This window comes from Procambarus clarkii, chromosome 18, assembly GCF_040958095.1.
Source record: "Procambarus clarkii isolate CNS0578487 chromosome 18, FALCON_Pclarkii_2.0, whole genome shotgun sequence".
NCBI lineage: Eukaryota > Metazoa > Arthropoda > Malacostraca > Decapoda > Cambaridae > Procambarus > Procambarus clarkii.
Window position 1 is genome coordinate 15,764,710 of NC_091167.1, and position 19,624 is coordinate 15,784,333.

The 19,624-nt window shown below is 42.4% G+C and overlaps 1 protein-coding gene across 4 annotated transcripts in view; it reads right to left on the reverse strand.

Annotated features, from left to right (window-relative positions):
* Positions 1 to 213: 213 nt before the first annotated feature.
* Positions 214 to 19,624, reverse strand: part of LOC123751066 (2-(3-amino-3-carboxypropyl)histidine synthase subunit 2-like) — a 79,703-nt gene continuing 60,292 nt past the window's right edge. For all 4 annotated transcript variants that reach the window (XM_069326289.1, XM_069326286.1, XM_069326287.1 and 1 more), the window contains 2 exons: positions 1,655 to 2,576; positions 214 to 731 (listed from right to left, as the gene is read on the reverse strand). In XM_069326289.1, the coding sequence (XP_069182390.1) occupies positions 506 to 731; positions 1,655 to 2,576 (1,148 nt within the window). In that variant the 3' untranslated portion in view covers positions 214 to 505. The remainder of the gene's footprint in view (positions 732 to 1,654; positions 2,577 to 19,624) is intronic.

The window sequence follows — 19,624 nt, forward strand, 5'->3', positions numbered from 1 at the left end:
GTAATTTATAATTATAGTATAAATATTGTCTACCTAAGATTTGACTATCCAGGTAATTTGAGTTCATTGAGTAACTGGGATTAAAAATCTCTATACCTGTAGGAACATCAGGTATTGAAAACACTTTCACATTAATATTTTAACATAAAATATGAAAAAGACGTGCAAGACTGGGGACCGTGGCATCATGTTGTAGATATGAAAAAGCAGTTATTTTTGGTTTAATTCATTTATTATACAACATTTTTTATTTTGTGGAAAAGTCAGCTGTTTCATATTCATATTTCCAATACAGGTATTACAAACCTCTAAGTGATCTGTGCTTTAATATGTTGCACTGAGGCTGTGGAGTGTAATATTACATGTTGAGCACATCACAAGCACATCGGGTACCCGCAGTTTACCTAGAATGGGTTCCGGAAGTTTTTCTTCTCCCCCAAGCCCAGCCTGGGTCTTTGTACATTAAGAATATGTTGTAATGTCAGTAATATATGAGCTGCCAGTTTTACTGACTCACAGGGTTCTCATCCTTATACAAAGAAGCTATACCACTACGACCCACAGCTACAGAATCAATAGCACCACAAGAGGGATGAGCTGGGTCAAGACCCTGCCATGTTCGACCCTTTAGGACCTGTCCTCCACCACCTACATGTACGGCTGCAATTGTGTGTCCGTCTTGCAGCACAACACCACCTGTACTGCTGTCTAATACTACATCTCTAGTGTCTCTGAAAATAAAAAATGTCACTATTAATATACAAACTATTACCAGTGTTGTTATGCTGGGCAAAATACCACATTAAGTACAAAATTTCCATGTTGAATAGCACAACACAAATATGTAACTTAACTATATAATTTATTACATATCCTTTAATCATTCATATATATAAGCTTATTTCTCACGTATCTTATCTTGAGGTTATATTGAGATGATTTCGGGGCTTAGTGTCCCAGCGGCCTGGTCTTCGACCAGGCCTCCACCCCCAGGAAACTGCCCGTGACAGCTGACTAATTCCCAGGTACCTATTTACTGCTAGGTAACAGGGGCATCAGGGTGAGAAACTCTGACCATTGTTTCTCGCCAGCACCCAAGATCGAACCCGGGACCACAGGATCACGCGTCCAGTGTTCTGTCCGCTCAGCCACCGGCTCCTATGTAGTATCAAGTATTACCCCAAAAATGAAAGTCTTGATTCATTATCTTAAGTTATACCCGAATAGCTGAGTGTAATTAGTGACTTTAAAATATATACACTTACCAGTACTGTACTTACTAATTAACCACTAAGTTAATTAACCATTAAGCTAATGAACTGCTAAGTTAATTAACCGCCAAGTTAATTTTCAGGCATGACTGGCCAAAATGCTGTGCGTGTTCGTGGCTTTACAAGAATGTAAAAATATCAATGCTATGTACTCTCTCAAACCCAATGTACCTTCTTTTATATAATTAAATAAATAAAATAAATAATTTAATCTTCTGTATATCTTATAAAATATTATAATAGCAATATTATTATTATTATTATTTATATTATGGTTCAAAAATAGGAAAAATATATTTTCTCTTTTATTCACCATATATTTATATACGAGTGAATAAAGTTAAGATAGAAATATCTAAATTTACTAATCATCAGATTCTTACCTGACACCCAGAGCCTGAGTTTTGCAGGTTATCAAGGAAACATTAACCTCCTCTTCTCTTGGTTCACTGGCGACCTCAATGTACCGTGACCCTCCTGGAAGCAGTTGCCTGAAATCTGTCTCAAAGGCAAGACTCCACTCTTGCCTCGGCAGTAATGCCACTTCCAGCTCCCAAGGAGTAATAAGCTTCTTATAAAGTACTGGATCTGTGTTGCGTTCAATAATTGACGTCTCGGGGCATGCCACGTACACGAAGGTGTCTACCTCGGAGATATTGGCTAATTTGGGTTCGTTAGGTTTACCAACAATGAAGGTATAACTTCGCTTGCCTGCTGCTTTGATGATACTTTTCAGTTTTGATATTACATGTTGACAGTCAGCAACTCCTAGAGTACCTACTAATATTCCAATAATTTTAGCGTCTTTAGCTTTTTCTAAATTAGCACTGCGCTTCATGACTATATGAACACCAGAGGTGATTTCTACTGATCCATCATCCGAACTAACACAATAAAATGTATTTTCAGAAAATCTCATCAATAGACTGTTCACTGTTGGTCCACTGGGTCCAAGATAAATAAAATGATAATCTCTAATGTCCGACTCACTGGGCATATATGCAACACGGCCAAGGAATGTTAGTCTGCCGGACGAATCTTGAGTAACATTATTTGGAGTTCTATTCTGACAGCTACTCTCACATTCACAAGGAGTTGATCTTGTAATGTTCCGACAACATTCTTCACTTGCAGGAGGACGAGGACTTAGTGTATTTTGACAGCAGCTATCAACATAACAGGAAGTTTCTGGAGGGCTTTTACCATGTACGAACTGACTAGTATTACAGCTGCAACCTTTATTCATCAGGAGGGTTGTAGTTACCAGGTGCGGGAAGATCTTCTGTAATTTTTCAACGAGTTCACCTGTACAAATATGATGCCAAAATATGAGTGGTATATTAAGTAATTATAAAAAGACAGCACCAAGCTAAAGACTACAAGGATATATTAAACAATTTCAGGTATACTTGTGCCATATAGACAGTTGCAGACCAACTGGCCACATAAACCCCATGAACAACTACCATGGCACAAGTGAAGGAACACCTCTTTTTTATTTAATGGATCTAATCTGACAATATTCACACTTTAAATATTTTATAGTGATCTACTCAATAAATACTGTTTGATCCTTGTGATTTTTGAGGAGTATGACTATTTTTTCAGTTGTATGGTTGCAAATGATGCAGAAAACGGTTAAAAAATACAAATGGTATTAAAAAAATAAAGAACATTAGCAAGGCTCATAGCTCATGATGCTATAGCTCATAGCATCATTCTGGTAACAGATGGTATATCTTAAATACCATAAAATTTAAAAAAACATTAATTACTAGGCCAAATTATTAAATGTATTTATGCAACACTACCTAATACAGTGGGGTACTGTGTATCCAGAACCTTAAAGCTAATATATCTTTTAAATTCATCCTAGTTATTTGAGTTTCATGGAATTCTTGGATATCAGTTTCTCATTTGTGCTGTATTGTCTTGGTTTTATTTGACTCAGTTTACACAAACTGAGGCACTGACAGTAGCACTCCATTTCTTCTTCATGCACATAATACCTGACCAAAGTCTCACTCTACTATCACCACACCTCCCATCTTGACCCATTCTACTAGCCCTGCACTTGACATCTAGACCCACTTGTCAATTACAGACTAGACAAATATTGGAGGCCAAGTGCAATATTAGTCATCAGGAACACGATGAGCTTCTACGGACATAATGCAATGAATGCAAGGGATGGGGTGCACTTGTGTAAGGCAGGTGAAGGTAAAGTAATTATCAAAAGCAGGCACCAAGCCGGGAAGACTATGTAGCACCATCAGTGTCGCTGGATATTCAAAATGCATTAATGTCACTGATGATGCCAATGTGAGAACAAAAGCACATGAGGTGAGCAATATCAAATTTATCGGATGAACTAAGGATTCTACTGAGACAGAAATGACCATGAGGGACAATTGGGAAGCAAGACACACAAACATCCTGAAAATCAGGACATTCTAAATGTGCATGACTTAGAGAAGCAAGGCAATAAGGAGCAGAGCAGCATCCCATTAAGTGCCAGTGTGTTAAGTGCGCATGGCCAATATGTAACTTCGCCAGAGCCCTTTCCCACCGATGATTACGGTGGCATCAGGAAAGCCAAGGGGACACGCTACCCTAACTTAAGAGCATGCAGTTTGTTACCTGTATTGCAAAACTAATGACCCTGCCCACAGTCTCAGATCAATGAATAAATGACAGCACAAATCTGAGTAAAGAATGTCTTTTGGGGAAATAGGACAAGTGCAGACAGACTCCTTAGCAGCAGCATTCACATGGTCATTTAAGATAATGTCAATATGACTAGGAACACAGCAACACTCAACTGCCTGAAATCTGCTAGAGATAGAAATCGCCAATATTAAATTTCTACCACCACAAGATGCATAGAATTAAATGACTCCAGAGCCATGAGAACGCCGAGAGTCAAACACAATAACAAAGGAGCACTGATGGTGGAAAAGCAGTTGATGAAGAGCATACAAAATTGCATATAGTTGAGCTGTGAAGATACTAGCTTCCGGAGGCAGGCGGTACAGAAAGGTTTGGTCAGGAAAGACTACAGAGTAACCAACACCATTAGACTTAGACCCATCTGTGAATAGGGTAATACTGTAGTGTGATTGCAAAGAAAAATGTTAAAGGAAAAGGCATTTCATAATTGGAAGGGGGAGTAGAAGCAGGGGTTCAGTGCAAATTTTATAGGTGCCAGAGCTCTGGTGGGCTTGACAAAAGCCTGTCATTTCCTTTCCTGTTTTTATATGTCATACAATTAAGTATTTTGTGTTTGTATTCACTAATTATCATAAAATATAATTATCACACAAAGAAAAAACACCAATCATGTATTTATCAATTTAAGAAGTTAAAATGTAAGGTCACGAAGCATGTAAGCCATACCCTAGAGTACGAACTCACGAAACCCGTCCTTACCATCTTATTTAGAGTATAGGTACGTAACTTTAAACTAGGGATGTAGAACCAATGGGCATTTACACACACTTCAAACACAAGAATGACCACGTGGGACCGGCACCATATTTTTATCTTGTTGGGACTCAAGAAACAACCAAAGTGCATGCATTACATTTATTTAACCACATTAAAAGGGTTAATACACACAAGGAAAAATCTCACTCACCGGATTAACGAATACAGTTCTCTTCACTTGGAAATAAATGGAGGTCAATAACCTCACACAGTGAGGAAAGTAGCTCACGAGCACACACCACACAACCTGTGTGTGTGGAGTCTCAGCCCTCTCTCTCATGTGGAGTGCAGGAACGCTCCTCTCAAGAAAATGCGCGGGATAATTTTTACACACAAAATCACTCTCATTTACTAATACATACTCTCAAACACAAATAAAACATAAAAATGAACACAAATAAAACAAACTGGCATTTTAGCTAAGAGAAACATTACATTAACAACCACAAAAAGTAAGTAATTAATTATCAAAAGAAGGCATCAAACCGGGAAGGTTATGTAGCACCATCAAATGTGTGGAATAATCAGAGGGTGCTAATTATCACCAAGGATGCCAATACGAGAACAGAAACGCATAAGGCGAACGATATTAAAAGTATCCAATTCATCAAGAATACTATCGAGGGACAAGCGACCACGTGGGACAGTCGGAAAACAAGACACACGCTCATCCCGGAAGTCAGGACTTTCAACAAGGATATGCACGACTGTAAGAAGAACATTGCAACTTGGACAATAAGGAGCAGGGTGGCGCTCCATTAAGTGACCCTGAGTTAAGCGAGTATGGCCAATACGCAACCTCGCCAGATCCGTTTCCTATTCCCGGTTACGGTGGTAGGAGGACGGCCATGAAGACACACAACTCTTAAGAGTACGCAGTTTGTTATCAGTAACACAAGACCAACAAACCTGGTAAGGATGGAGGAATGAATAACTGGGTAAAAGTCAGACTAAGGAATACTTTTACAAGAGATGGGACAAGAGCGGCCAGCTTCCCTATAGCGGCAGCATCCAAACACTCATTTAAAAGACGCCAATATGGCTGGGAACCCAGCAAACTCAACCGACTTAAATTTACTGTGAATAAGAAACTGCCAATGCTCTATCTCGACAACCACTGGATGAACCGGATTAAAGGACCCGAGAGCCATGAGGGCACTACAAGAGTCGACGACAACTACAAACGAAGATTGACAATGAGAAAGCAGGAGATGAAGGCAGAGAGAATGGCATAAAGTTCCGCTGTGAAGATGCTAGTTTCCGGAGGTAAGTGACACAAATAAGTGCTGTCAGGAAAAACAACAGAGTAGCCCACACTGTCCGCTGACTTGGATCCACCAGTTAAGATGGAAACGGAGCGGGAGTGTGAAGAAAAGTGCTCAAGGAAAAGGCATTTCAGAACTGTAGGAGGGATAAAAGCTTTAGTGATGCAGGTTAAGGAAGTACAAAACTGCGGAAGGGGGACTCTCCACGGGGCAAAGAAGGAACAACACGAGGAGAAATATTAGAAATATGAACCAAAAGAGAATCCTGTAAGCGAGATAACCGGACAGAAAGAGGGAGGTGGTGAAGAGGAACAGGAACCACAGGAGGGGTAAAAGCTAAAGCACGACAGAGGTAAGAGGAAGGATGTTGCAAGGACCGTGCAAGATAGCGAAGACAGTAGCGATCACGGCAGTCCTGGAGAGATAGGAAGCCAGTGTCAACATACAAGCTGAGGACGGGAGTCGAACTAAAGGCACCAGAACTGAGGCGCAACCCAGTATGGTGCAAAGCATCATGACGGCAAAGAGTAGAAGGAGAAGCAGACGAGTAAGCAGGGCAACCATAATCGAGTTTAGACAGGACGAGAGAGGAATGTAAAGCGAGAAGAGTGATGCTCCCCAAGAAGAATGGGACAACACCTGAAGAAGGGTAAGGGCCTTAGAGCATTCAACTCGGAGGTAAGAGATATCGGGCGACCAAGACAAACGAGTGTCAAAAATCAACCCCAAAAGCTTGGCGGAATCCTTGTACACAATGAGGTGACCATAAAGCGACAAAGAATGACGAAGAACGACACGCTTCCGAGTAAGTCAAAGCACAAGTCTTAGACGTAGAGAACCTGAAGCCATGATTGGTGGCCCAAGACGACACGGCATCAATTGCAAGTTGAAGCCGGCATTGAAGGAGAGGCGAATCATCACCCCGACAGCAAAGGGTAAGATCGTCGACATAGAGAGCGGAGAAGACGCCAGAAGGAAGAAAGGAAAGAAGACCATTGAGGGCAAACAGAAAAAGAGTAGTGCTCAGAACACTACCCTGGGGCACACCTTCGTATTGCTGAAGAGGCAGAGAGAGAGCAATACCAAGCATCATCCGAAAGGAAGCTTTGGAGAAAGAGAGGGAGATTACCACGAAGGCCAAAAGAATGAAGTTGGGACAGAATATGATATCACCAAGTGGTGTCGTAAGCCTTTTCCAGGTCAAAAAGGACGGCAACAACAGAGGTCTTTGTAGCAAAGGCAGTACGAATATAAACCTCCAAGTTCACCAGGACATCCGTTGTGCTGCGGCACTTGCGGAAACCAAATTGAGGAGGGGAGAGGTGGTGAAAGTGTTCCAAGAACCACATCAGACGAATGTTAACCATACGTTCAAAGAGTTTGCAGACACAACTTGTGACGGCAATAGGGCGAAAGTCCTTAGGGTAAGTCCCCAGAGTATTACCCTGGTTTGCGAACGGGGAGGACAACGACATCGAGCCAGTCCTCAGGGACTGACGACGATTCCCAGATCCAATTATACAGACTCAGTAAATACCGAGACGTGCACAGAAGGAGATGGCAAAGGCTCTCAATGAGTGCCATCGGAGCCCGCCGCCATAGAACCGCAGAGGGCTAGGGCAGACCGAAGTTCAGAGAGAGAGAAGAGATCATTATAGGGAAGTCGGAGATGAGTGCAGAAATCCAAAGGACGAGATTCAAGGACAGGTTAACGAAGAAGGAAAGATTGAGGAAGATGAGAACCAGAGCTAACAGAAGAAAAATGGGAACCCAGTTCGTTAGTGACCAAACTGGGGTTCAAACTTTCAACGGGTCCGCCACAAGAGTACCACGGAGGTGAAGGACCGGCGAGACATCGTGAATGAATTTATCCGCTATCTTGCGGATACGCTTTCAGATCTGCAGCAGAGGAGTTTTGGACATAATGGTGAAAACATATGACATCCAACATTCCCTTTTAGCCATACAGATGGCCCTACGGGCCACCGCACTCGCCTTCTGAAACAAAAGGAAAGAATCGGCCATCTGCCAGCGGCGGTGTCTCTTCCAGGCTGCACGCTTACAGTGGACACCCCGAGCATAGTCTGCATTCCACCAGGGAACGCACTTCCATGGTCCCCGAGAGGAATAGCGAGGAATAGAGCGGAGGGCAGCGTCGAAGATGGTGTCATGAAAAAGGTGGAGAGCAAGAGGAAGAGGCAGAAGGGAGAGGTCAGAGAGAGAAGCACTGAGGGTAAATAGGTTCCAGTCTGCCTTAGCAAACTGCCACCTAGGAAAGGAGAGGGGAGGGTGAACAGAGAAAAAGGTAAGAAGGATAGGGAAATGGTTACCGCCATGGAGGTCATTAAGAACTCACCACATGAAATCCAAATAAAGAGACGACGAGCAGAGAGAAAGATCAAGACAGGAAAGGGTGCGAGTCCGAGAGTCCAAATGAGTGGGCTCACTAGAATTCAGAAGAGAGAGGGAAGATGAGAGGATGAACGGTTCAAGAAGGCGACCCTGGGTGTTTGTCAGAACATCACCCCAAAGGGTATGACATTTTTTTTTTTTTGGGGGGTATCTTGAGATGATTTCGGGGCTTTAGTGTCCCCGCGGCCCGGTCCTTGACCAGGCCTCCACCCCCAGGAAGCAGCCCGTGACAGCTGACTAACACCCAGGTACCTATTTTACTGCTAGGTAACAGGGGCATAGGGTGAAAGAAACTCCGCCCATTGTTTCTTGCCGGCGCCTGGGATCGACCCCAGGACCACAGGATCACAAGTTCAGTGTGCTGTCCGCTTGGCCGACCGGCTCCCCGGTATGACGACAATTTAAATCACCTAGCAGGAACATAGGCTCCGGCAAGGAGTCCAGTAGGTGTTTAACCCTTACACTGCTCAGGGGTCCTGGGGACATTTACACCCCTGTGCGCAAGAAAAAAATTCAAATTTTTTTTTCGTCTTCTAAACACGTTAATTTGTGTCCCCTGAGCACGGGAAAAATAAAAAAAAAATCGTAGGTGACGACATATTTTGGGCGCAATTGACCGAGGAAGTCTGGCAAAAAGTGGGCGTTGACAGAGCGGTCGTCAGAGCCGATCAGCGTCACCCGCGCTGACAGGTGGGAGTTGCCACAAAGATATTATTACCTAATTGTTTCAATGTCTCCAATTGATTTTTTCTTAGTTTTTTTGCAGTAATATTATTCAATAGTGTGTATTGTAATATATTTATATAATAAAAGTGGTGAATAATTGCTATACTCAAAAGTATGGTGTGCATATTAGTGATTCAATTATTTTGTTTATAAAACAATAAACAAATAGTTTTGCTGCTATTACACGCTATACACAGGTTATATATAAGTATCTGCATGTTTTGGTCACCATAACGAACCACTAAGTTGGTATTGAGAGTCGAAAAGCAACGAAGAGTTACCGCCACACACCAGCCAGCCACTCGCTGCCACTCCAACACACGCACTAAACTTTCTTCCCCAACAATACCATTTGTGGTGTTATTACACTATATACAGACATTATATATAAGTATGTATATATTTTGTTCACCACAACTGTACAGCTAAGCTGATATAGTTAGTTCAGGCACTAAGAGTCGTCGCTATACACAGCTGGCGGCTCCCTCACTCATTCAAGGTCACACGCACTAAACTTTCTCCCTCAACAATACTGTTTGCAGTGTTATTACCCTATATACACATATTATATATAAGTACCTACATGTTTTATGCACCGTAACTGTACACCTAAGCTTGTAGTGCGCCCAAAAAGCATAGTGGCTACCCTCTAAACAGCTAGACAAATCGTGCAGACGACGTCACCTCCGTCACCCAAATGGTTCCTCCCAGCATAATCCTTTTGCTGTTATTACACTAATACACACATTATATATAAGTATCTACATTTGTGTTCACCATAGAGAACCACTGAGCTGGTATGGTGAATGTAAACAATAACAGGTGGCTACACAGTCAGTAAACGATGCTGTCTCCCTCCGTCTCTCAGCATCATAAACATCAGGGGTCCGCGGTTGTTCAACGTCCTCCCAGCGAGCATAAGAAATATTGCCGGAACAACCGTGGACATCTTCAAGAGAAAACTGGACGGTTTTCTAAGAGAAGTTCCGGATCAGCCGGGCTGTGGTGGGTACGTGGCCCTGCGGGGCGCTCCAAGCTACAGCCTGGTGGACCAAACTCTCACAAGTCGAGCCTGGCCTCGGGCCGGGCTTGGGGAGTAGAAGAACTCCCAGAACCCCATCAACCAGGTATCAACCAACCAGGCATCACTCCTCCCACAGCGCTAATTATTACAACAATCCTGCTAGTATCACAACCCTGGTTATTTATATCACAGTCAGGGGTCATCTGTAATATTGTCATCGCTAAATAATAACAATTATATATTTATTTTGACATTTTTCGGCGATGCTGTGGTCACAAGCTGAACAGCAATGCTGTTCGCTCATGCTGCGTGCGCCAGCCTTGGTTGCTCCAACAGTACTGTGCCTCTCACACCTGAGAATATTGCCCATGAATAAAAAAAAAATGGCGTCTGTTTACAAGAGCCCTGAGGAAGCTAATGTGAACCCCGTGTAGCCGCGGGTCATTTGAATCGGGCCTGGCACCCTATGGCGTATATACATGCCATGCGCACCGTGGGACATGTTACTCAGGGCATATATATATGCCATGCGCAGTTTAAGGGTTAAGATTGAGAAGAGAAAGCAGGACACTCGGGGGAAGATAAATGGAACAAACTGTGTACCATTTCCTCACAAAGATACAGGCAGCAGAACAATGGAGAGGCGATGGAAAAAGTAGGGGGGCAAAGGGAACATCAGAGCAAATCAAAAGAGCAGAAGAGTTAGGAGCCTGTTTGGGGGGGGGGGGGGGGGGGAAGAAAGGAGTAGCCACGGAAGCGACCAGGACGAGCACCAAGCATCAGCTCCTTGAGACAGACACAAAGGGGCGAAAACTGTGAAATCAGAAGTTGGAGTTCAAGGAAATTGGCGTAATAACCACGAATGTTCCATTGAAGAATAGACATCGACAAAAAGAGAAAGGACAGCAACAGAGAACAACAATGAAACAAAGGTGAAAAGGGAACACAGCACATTAATTAAAGAAGCGCAGGATCCGGGTCAGGGTTAGGGGGCATGGGTAAACTGAGTAAACAACCACAAAAGCTAAACTTTATATACCAGTCATTACAAAAAACCAGCGTTGAATGTAATGAAACGCCATTTTCTGGGTGAGACCCGGAGGCTCCCCGGAACTATCTGGGCTGATAGGAATGTATTAGACTGTGACATCAGTCAAAGCGAATGGAGTTCTGCCTACCGGAGACCATGAGCCAGAACCTGGCCCCCCTCAGAGAGGCACGAGGAGCAATGGCCTATAGAAACCCCCTTGTGGTTGGAAGCATTCTATGTCTGCCATCGATCGGGTCAGGCTCCCAGAAAGATAGGCGCCCCAAAACAAACCAAATCTGATTAAAAAATAAATGCTACTGAAATCAGGTGGGGAGTTTGACTGGGGTGGTACATCTGTCAAATGATAACGCAGGTGTCCTAAGGCCAGCTCAGCGTGGATAGAAACCTCGCATAGAGCAAAAGCTACTGAAAGCTGAACTGTTGAACAGAACTCCCCAAACTAAAATGAGCATAACGTCACAACCATCACCGCGCTGCTGTCTGCGCAGCTCCCCCATCGAAGGCAGGAAGAAGGGGATCCCCAGACCCCCCATGCCTGCTATCTATCCCCAGTTCAGAGGCTGGATGTAAAAAACTGCTGGCCGGAGAGAGGGAGGGTTGTCGAAGAGGTCCATCTCAGGGAGCCCTGCTTGATACCTGCTTGATGGGGTTCTGGGAGTTCTTCTACTCCCCAAGCCCGGCCCGAGGCCAGGCTCGACTTGTGAGAGTTTAGTCCACCAGGCTGTTGCTTGGAGCGGCCCGCAGGGCCACATACCAACCACAGCCCGGCTGATCCGGAACTTCTCTTAGAAAACCGTCCAGTTTTCTCTTGAAGATGTCCACGGTTGTTCCGGCAATATTTCTTATAGTAGCTGGGAGGACGTTGAACAACCGCGGACCTCTGACGTTCATACAGTGCTCTCTGATTGTGCCTATGGCACCTCTGCTCTTCACTGGTTCAATCTTGCATTTTCTTCCATATCGTTCACTCCAGTACGTTGTTATTTTACTGTGTAGATTTGGGACCTGGCCCTCCAGTATTTTCCATGTGTATATTATTTGGTATCTCTCTCGTCTCCTTTCTAGAGAGTGCATTTGGAGAGCTTTGAGACGATCCCAATAATTTAGGTGTTTTATCTCGTCTATGCATGCTGTATGTTCTCTGTATTCCCTCTATTTCAGCAATCTCTCCTGCTCTGAAGGGGGAAGTGAGTACTGAGCAGTACTCGAGACGGGACAACACAAGTGACTTGAAGAGTACAACCATTGTGATGGGATCCCTGGATTTTAAAGTTCTCGTAATCCATCCGATCATTTTTCTGGCTGACGCGATATTTGCTTGGTTATGCTCCTTAAACGTTAGATCGTCGGACATTATTATTCCCAAATCCTTGACATGCTATTTTTCTACTATGGGAAGATTCGATTGTGTTTTGTACCCTGTATTATGTTTCAGATCCTCATTTTTGCCATACCTGAGTACCTGAAATTTATCACTGTTAAACATGTTATTTTCTGCTGCCCAATCGAAAACTTTGTTGACATCTGCTTGTAGTTTTTCCATGTATTCAGCAGAGGTAATTTTCATGCTGATTTTTGTGTCATCTGCAAAGGACGACACGAAGCTGTGACGTGTATTTTTGTCTATATCAAATATGAGAATAAGGAACAGTAGCGGTGCAAGGACTGTACCTTGAGGTACAGAGCTTTTAATATCGCTTGGACTCGATTTTATCTGATTGACTGTTACTCTTTGTGTTCTGTTCGAAAGGAAATTGAGTATCCAGCGTCCTACTTTTCCAGTTATTCCCATTGACCTCATTTTGTGAGCTATCACCCCATGGTCACATTTGTCGAATGTCTTTGCAAAGTCTGTGTATATAACATCTGCATTTTGTTTTTCTTCTAGGGCTTCTGTGATTTTGTCATAGTAGTTGAGTAACTGTGACAAACAGGATCTTCCCGCTCTAAATCCATGTTGTCTTGGATTGTGCAATTCATTGTTTTCCATAAAACTAGAAATTTGATTCCTAATCACTCTTTCAAACACTTTTATTATGTGTGATGTTAGTGCAACTGCCCTATAATTTTTTGCCAAGGCTTTACTCCCCCCCTTGTGCAATGGAGCTATATCTGCAGATTTAAGTGCTGCTGGTATCTCCCCTGTATCCAGGCTCTTTCTCCATATTACGCCGAGTGCTCTCGCTACTGGTACTTTACATTTCTTTATGAATATTGAATTCCATGAGTCAGGCCCAGGAACTGAGTGCATAGGCATATTGTCAATTTCTCTTTCAAAGTCTTCCGAGTTTGTGGTAATATCCATTATATTATCTGCAGCTTGAATGTCATTCATAAAGAAGCTGTCTGGGTCATCAACTTTCATGTTGTTTATTGGTGTGCTAAACATAGTCTCATACTGGCTTCTTAGAATTTCACTAATCTCTTTGTTGTCCTGTGTACGTATCTTCATTTGTAATTAACGGTCCAATACTGGTCGAGGTTTTTTATTTTGATTTTGCGTACGTGAAAAAATATTTCGGATTTTTCCTTATCTCTTGTATAGCTTTCTGTTCCAATTCCATTTCCTCAGACTCATATGATCGCTTCAACATTTGTTCTATTTCTTCGATCTCCCTGCTTATGCTTATTTTCCTTGCTTGTGATAGTTGTGTCTGCCGAAGCATTTCCGTTATTTTTTCCTTTTCCTGTACAGTTGTCTGCGTTCTCTTTCTAGAGTGGTCCTCTTTCTGCCACTCCTCACAGGCATGTGCTTCAAGCAGACCTTGTAAGCTTCAGCTGTCAGTTGAACTATTCCCTGTGTGGGAGTTTTGTCACTTAAGACTGTCTCCCAGTGAATGGTTGCAAGGTCTACATTTATTTTTTCCCAGTCAATCCTCTTATTGTTGAAATTGAATTGATTAAATATTCCTTCTCGCTTGTTGGGTCTCTTAGACCTACTACCATTATTTATGCTAGTTCGCACTTCAATGACCTTATGGTCTGAGTATGAAGTATCTGAGATTGTGATGTCTCTGATTAGTTCATTATTGTTTGTAAATAACAAGTCTAGTGTACTCACCTAGTCACCTAGTTGTACTCACCTAGTTGTGTTAGCGGGGGTTGAGCTCTGGCTCTTTGGTCCCGCCTCTCAACCGTCAATCAACAGGTAATTACCTAAGTGTAGTTACAGGATGAGAGCTACGCTCGTGGTGTCCCGTCTTCCCAGCACTCTTTGTCATATAACGCTTTGAAACTACTGACGGTCTTGGCCTCCACCACCTTCTCACTTAACTTGTTCCAACCGTCTACCACTCTATTTGCGAAGGTGAATTTTCTTATATTTCTTCGGCATCTGTGTTTAGCTAGTTTAAATCTATGGCCTCTTGTTCTTGAAGTTCCAGGTCTCAGGAAGTCTTCCCTGTCGATTTTATCAATTCCTGTTACTATTTTGTACGTAGTGATCATATCACCTCTTTTTCTTCTGTCTTCTAGTTTTGGCATATTTAATGCTTCTAACCTCTCCTCGTAGCTCTTGCCCTTCAGTTCTGGGAGCCACTTAGTAGCATGTCTTTGCACCTTTTCCAGTTTGTTGATGTGCTTCTTAAGATATGGGCACCACACAACAGCTGCATATTCTAGCTTTGGCCTAACAAAAGTCATGAACAATTTCTTTAGTATATCGCCATCCATGTATTTAAATGCAATTCTGAAGTTAGAAAGCATTGCATAGGCTCCTTGCACAATATTCTTAATGTGGTCCTCAGGTGATAGTTTTCTATCTAGAACCACTCCTAGATCTCTTTCTTTATCAGAATTCTTTAAAGATTTCTCACATAATATATAGGTTGTGTGGGGTCTATGTTCTCCTATTCCACATTCCATAACATGACATTTATTAACATTAAATTCCATTTGCCAAGTGGTGCTCCATATACTTATTTTGTCCAGGTCTTCTTGAAGGGCATGACAATCATCTAAATTTCTTATCCTTCCTATTATCTTAGCATCATCAGCAAACATGTTCATATAATTCTGTATACCAACTGGTAGATCATTTATGTACACAATAAACATCACTGGTGCAAGAACTGAACCCTGTGGTACTCCACTTGTGACATTTCTCCATTCCGATACATTGCCTCTGATTACTGCCCTCATTTTTCTATCAGTCAGAAAATTTTTCATCCATGATAGAAGCTTACCTGTCACCCCTCCAATATTTTCCAGTTTCCAGAACAACCTCTTATGTGGAACTCTGTCGAAAGCCTTTTTTAGGTCCAGATAGATGCAGTCAACCCAGCCATCTCTTTCCTGTAATATCTCTGTGGCCCGATCATAGAAACCGAGTAAATTCGATACACAGGATCTTCCTGATCGAAAACCATACTGTCTGTCTGATATTATATCATTTCTCTCCAGGTGTTCTACCCATTTAGTTTTGATTAGCTTTTCCAATAATTTCACTATTACACTTGTCAATGATACAGGTCTATAATTGAGGGGGTCTTCCCTGCTGCCACTTTTGTAGATTGGAACTATGTTAGCCTGTTTCCACACGTCTGCTACGATTCCTGTACACAGGGATGCCTGAAAGATCAGGTGAAGTGGAATGCTGAGCTCAGATGCACATTCTCTCAGAACCCATGGTGAAACGCCATCTGGGCCAGCTGCTTTGTTCCTCCCGAGCTCCTTTAGCATATTTTCCACTTCATCTCTAGACACCTCTATCCGCTCTATGTTGTTCTCTGGAATTCTTATTGTGTCTGGTTCTCTGAAGATTTCATTTTGTACAAACACACTTTGGAACTTTTCATTTAATGTTTCACACATTTCCTTTTCATTTTCCGTGAATCTGTTTCCCATTTCCAACCTCTGGATATTATCCTTTACCTGCAATTTGTTGTTTATGAATTTGTAGAATAGGCCCGGTTCTGTTTTACATTTATCTGCTATCCCTTTTTCAAAATTTCTTTCTGCCTCTCTCCTTACTGCTGTATAATTGTTTCTCGCATCTTTGTATCGCTGGTATGTTTGGGGGTTTGGCCTCTTCCTATACTGATTCCATTTTTGTGTCTTTTGGTCTCTTGCCCTCTCACAATTTCTGTCGAACCAATCCTGTTTTCTGGTCCTGCATCTCTGTTTTGGTATAAATTTTTTTGTGCCTCTATCATATATTTCACAAAACTTGCCATACATCTCATTCACTTCCTTGCCTAGCATCAAGTCTGTCCAATTATACTCACTAAAAAAATTTCTAAGGTCACCATAATGTCCTCTCCTGAAGTCTGGTTTTTCAACTGCTTCAACCTCCTTATTTTCTTCCAGCTTATAACGCATTGCATACTTTATTCCCAAAAAGACATGGTCACTTTTACCCAAGGGAGGAAGGTACTGAATGTCAAATATCTCTTCCTCCTTCCTGGTAAATATCAAATCTAGCATGGAGGGAACGTCCCCTTCCCTCATCCTCGTAGCTTGTTTAACATGTTGATACAAGAATGTTTCCAGGATGAGGTCTACAAATTTACAGGTCCAAAAATCTTCTGTTTTAGCTTCATATGCTTCCCAGTCTATGGATTTCAAGTTGAAGTCACCGACTATCAACAGTCGTGATCTATCGTTATCCGCTCTCGCTATAATCTCTCTCATTATTGTTATAAGACCTTCACGTTTACTATCTAGCGCCTCCTTTGACCATGTGCTGCTTGGCGGTGGACTATATGCATTTATCATCATTAGTTTATCATCCTCATAGCAGATCTCTAGTGCTATTATGTCAACTTCTTGTGGATTGGCAGTCATTATTTCCTTCACCTTTAGGTGTTCTTTTACCAGCACAGCAACACCACCGCCTTTCCTAATTTTTCTGTCCCGTCTCCAAATTGAGTAGCCCCTTGGGAATATGACCTCATTTAAAATTACATCTTCAAGTTTTGTCTCCGTGAGTGCAACAATGTCTGGTGTCTGCAGCTGTATTACATCACTTAACTCCAGTATCTTCGATCTCACTCCATCTATGTTGGTGTATGCAATCTTCAGGAACTTGTTCCCCCTCTCCTTATTCTTCACTCCCCCTCTCTCTATTGATTTTGTTGGTTTGCCTTTATGTACCACTTTACTGGTTTGCCTACCCCTATCACTTTGTAGAAAAAAGAATTTATTTCTTCTTCATTCCTGCTCTCATTTAAATGTTTTGCCTCGGCGAGGTTCAGTTTCAGCTTCTCTCTATCTTCTTTTGAAAGATCTCGTCTTAACGACCACCCTTTCCCATCCTCATCCCTTTGCAATTTTCTAGCATTCCTTAGTACTTCTTCCATCTGTTTGGCACCGTTTAGGGTGATCCTCAAAGGTCGATCTTTCCCTTTTACGTACCTGCCTATTCTCCTGTAGTCGCACACATTCTCTCTGTTTGTAAGACCTTCCACGAGGCCAACAATTTTATCTACTACTTTAGCTTCTTCTACAGCTCTTTCTGACCTAGATGTTATCGCCTTTTCTTTGCAGCCAAAAATGATCAGGGACTTACTCCGATCAACTGTGTTTTGCACCAACTTCGGGTTAGATGCCAATTCTTTCCTCACTTCTAGCCTAATGTTTGTTTTATCTTGGTTGCTGCAGTGTTTGACTTCCTTTACTGCTTCTTCTATTTTTTCCTTCTCCTTGGCCACTTGTGCATAAGTGAGTTGCATATCTTTCTTGCACTGTTCTATTCCCTGTGTAACTTCCTCCATCTGTGCTGACAAAAGCTGTTTCTCCTGTTGAATTTCCTTGCCTAACCTATTGTAGTCATTTATGTTTAAATTTACTTTAACTTCTTCCAAAGCTATTTTTAAGAGTTTGTTTTCTTCTTCCATGGCTTTGCAATTTGTTTCCAATTGATTCTTATCCTTGCGCAAGTCTTTCACTAAACCCTCAAGACATAAAACTTTGCTATTCAAATGGTCATTACTTTCTTTCAATTTACTAATTATTTCTACATGAGAGTTCACTATAGTATCTAAATTTACCAACTTGTTATGTAGACTACTAATATCAATGCTTTCTTCATTGAATCCCTCAAAATCAAGCTCTGTTTTGTTTTTCCCCTTGCCAGTGGCCATCTTGAATGTTCTTCTCTGCACTGTAAACACAAGGGCAACTTTTTCTCATCCGATTCTTCACTTCCCTTAGCACTTTCCTGTTATCTCACCTATTTTTCAAGAGCACTATACCTTTATGTTCTGTGGGACACCACTCACTACCATCAACCTGTACTACAATACTTAGGATTGTTGAAATATGCTGGAGCTCCTCTGCTGCAAGTGTTGACCCTAGGGGTGTCACCTTCTTGTCACTTTTTTCACCTTTTTTCAGGTGTACAGATTCCTGAGCCTATCGGGCTCTGTCATATCTACACTTGAAACTGTGTATGGAGTCAGCCTCCACCATATCACCCCCTAATGCATTCCATTTGTCAACCACTCTGACACTAAAAAAGTTCTTTCTAATATCTCTGTGGCTCATTTGGGCACTCAGTTTCCACCTGTGTCCCTTGTGCGTGTTCCCCTTGTGTTAAATAGACTGTCTTTATCTACCCTATCAATTCCCTTCAGAATCTTGAATATGGTGATCATGTCCCCCCTAACTCTTCTGTCTTCCAGCGAAGTGAGGATTAATTCCCGTAGTCTCTCCTTGTAGCTCATACCTCTCAGCTCGGGTACTAGTCTGGTGGCAAACCTTTGAACCTTTTCCAGTTTAGTCTTATCCTTGACTAGATATGGACTCCATGCTGGGGCTGCATACTCCAGGATTGGCCTGACATATGTGGTATACAAAGTTCTGAATGATTCTTTACACAAGTTTCTGAATGCCGTTCGTATGTTGGCCAGCCTGGCATATGCCGCTGATGTCATCCGCTTGATATGTGCGGCAGGAGACAGGTCTGGCGTGATATGAACCCCCAAGTCTTTTTCCTTCTCTGACTTCTGAAAAATTTCCTCTCCCAGATGATACCCTGTATCTGGCCTCCTGCTCCCTACACCTATCTTCATTACATTACATTTGGTTGGGTTAAACTCTAACAACCATTTGTTCGACCATTCCTTCAGCTTGTCTAGGTCTTCTTGAAGCCTCAAACAGTCCTCTTCTGTTTTAATCCTTCTCATAATTTTAGCATCGTCCGCAAACATTGAAAGAAATGAATCGATACCCTCCGGGAGATCATTTACATATATCAGAAACAAGATAGGACCGAGTACAGAGCCCTGTGGGACTCCACTGGTGACTTCACGCCAATCGGAGGTCTCACCCCTCACCGTAACTCTCTGCTTCCTATTGCTTAGATACTTCCTTATCCACTGGAGCACCTTACCAGCTACACCTGCCTGTCTCTCCAGCTTATGTACCAGCCTCTTATGCGGTACTGTGT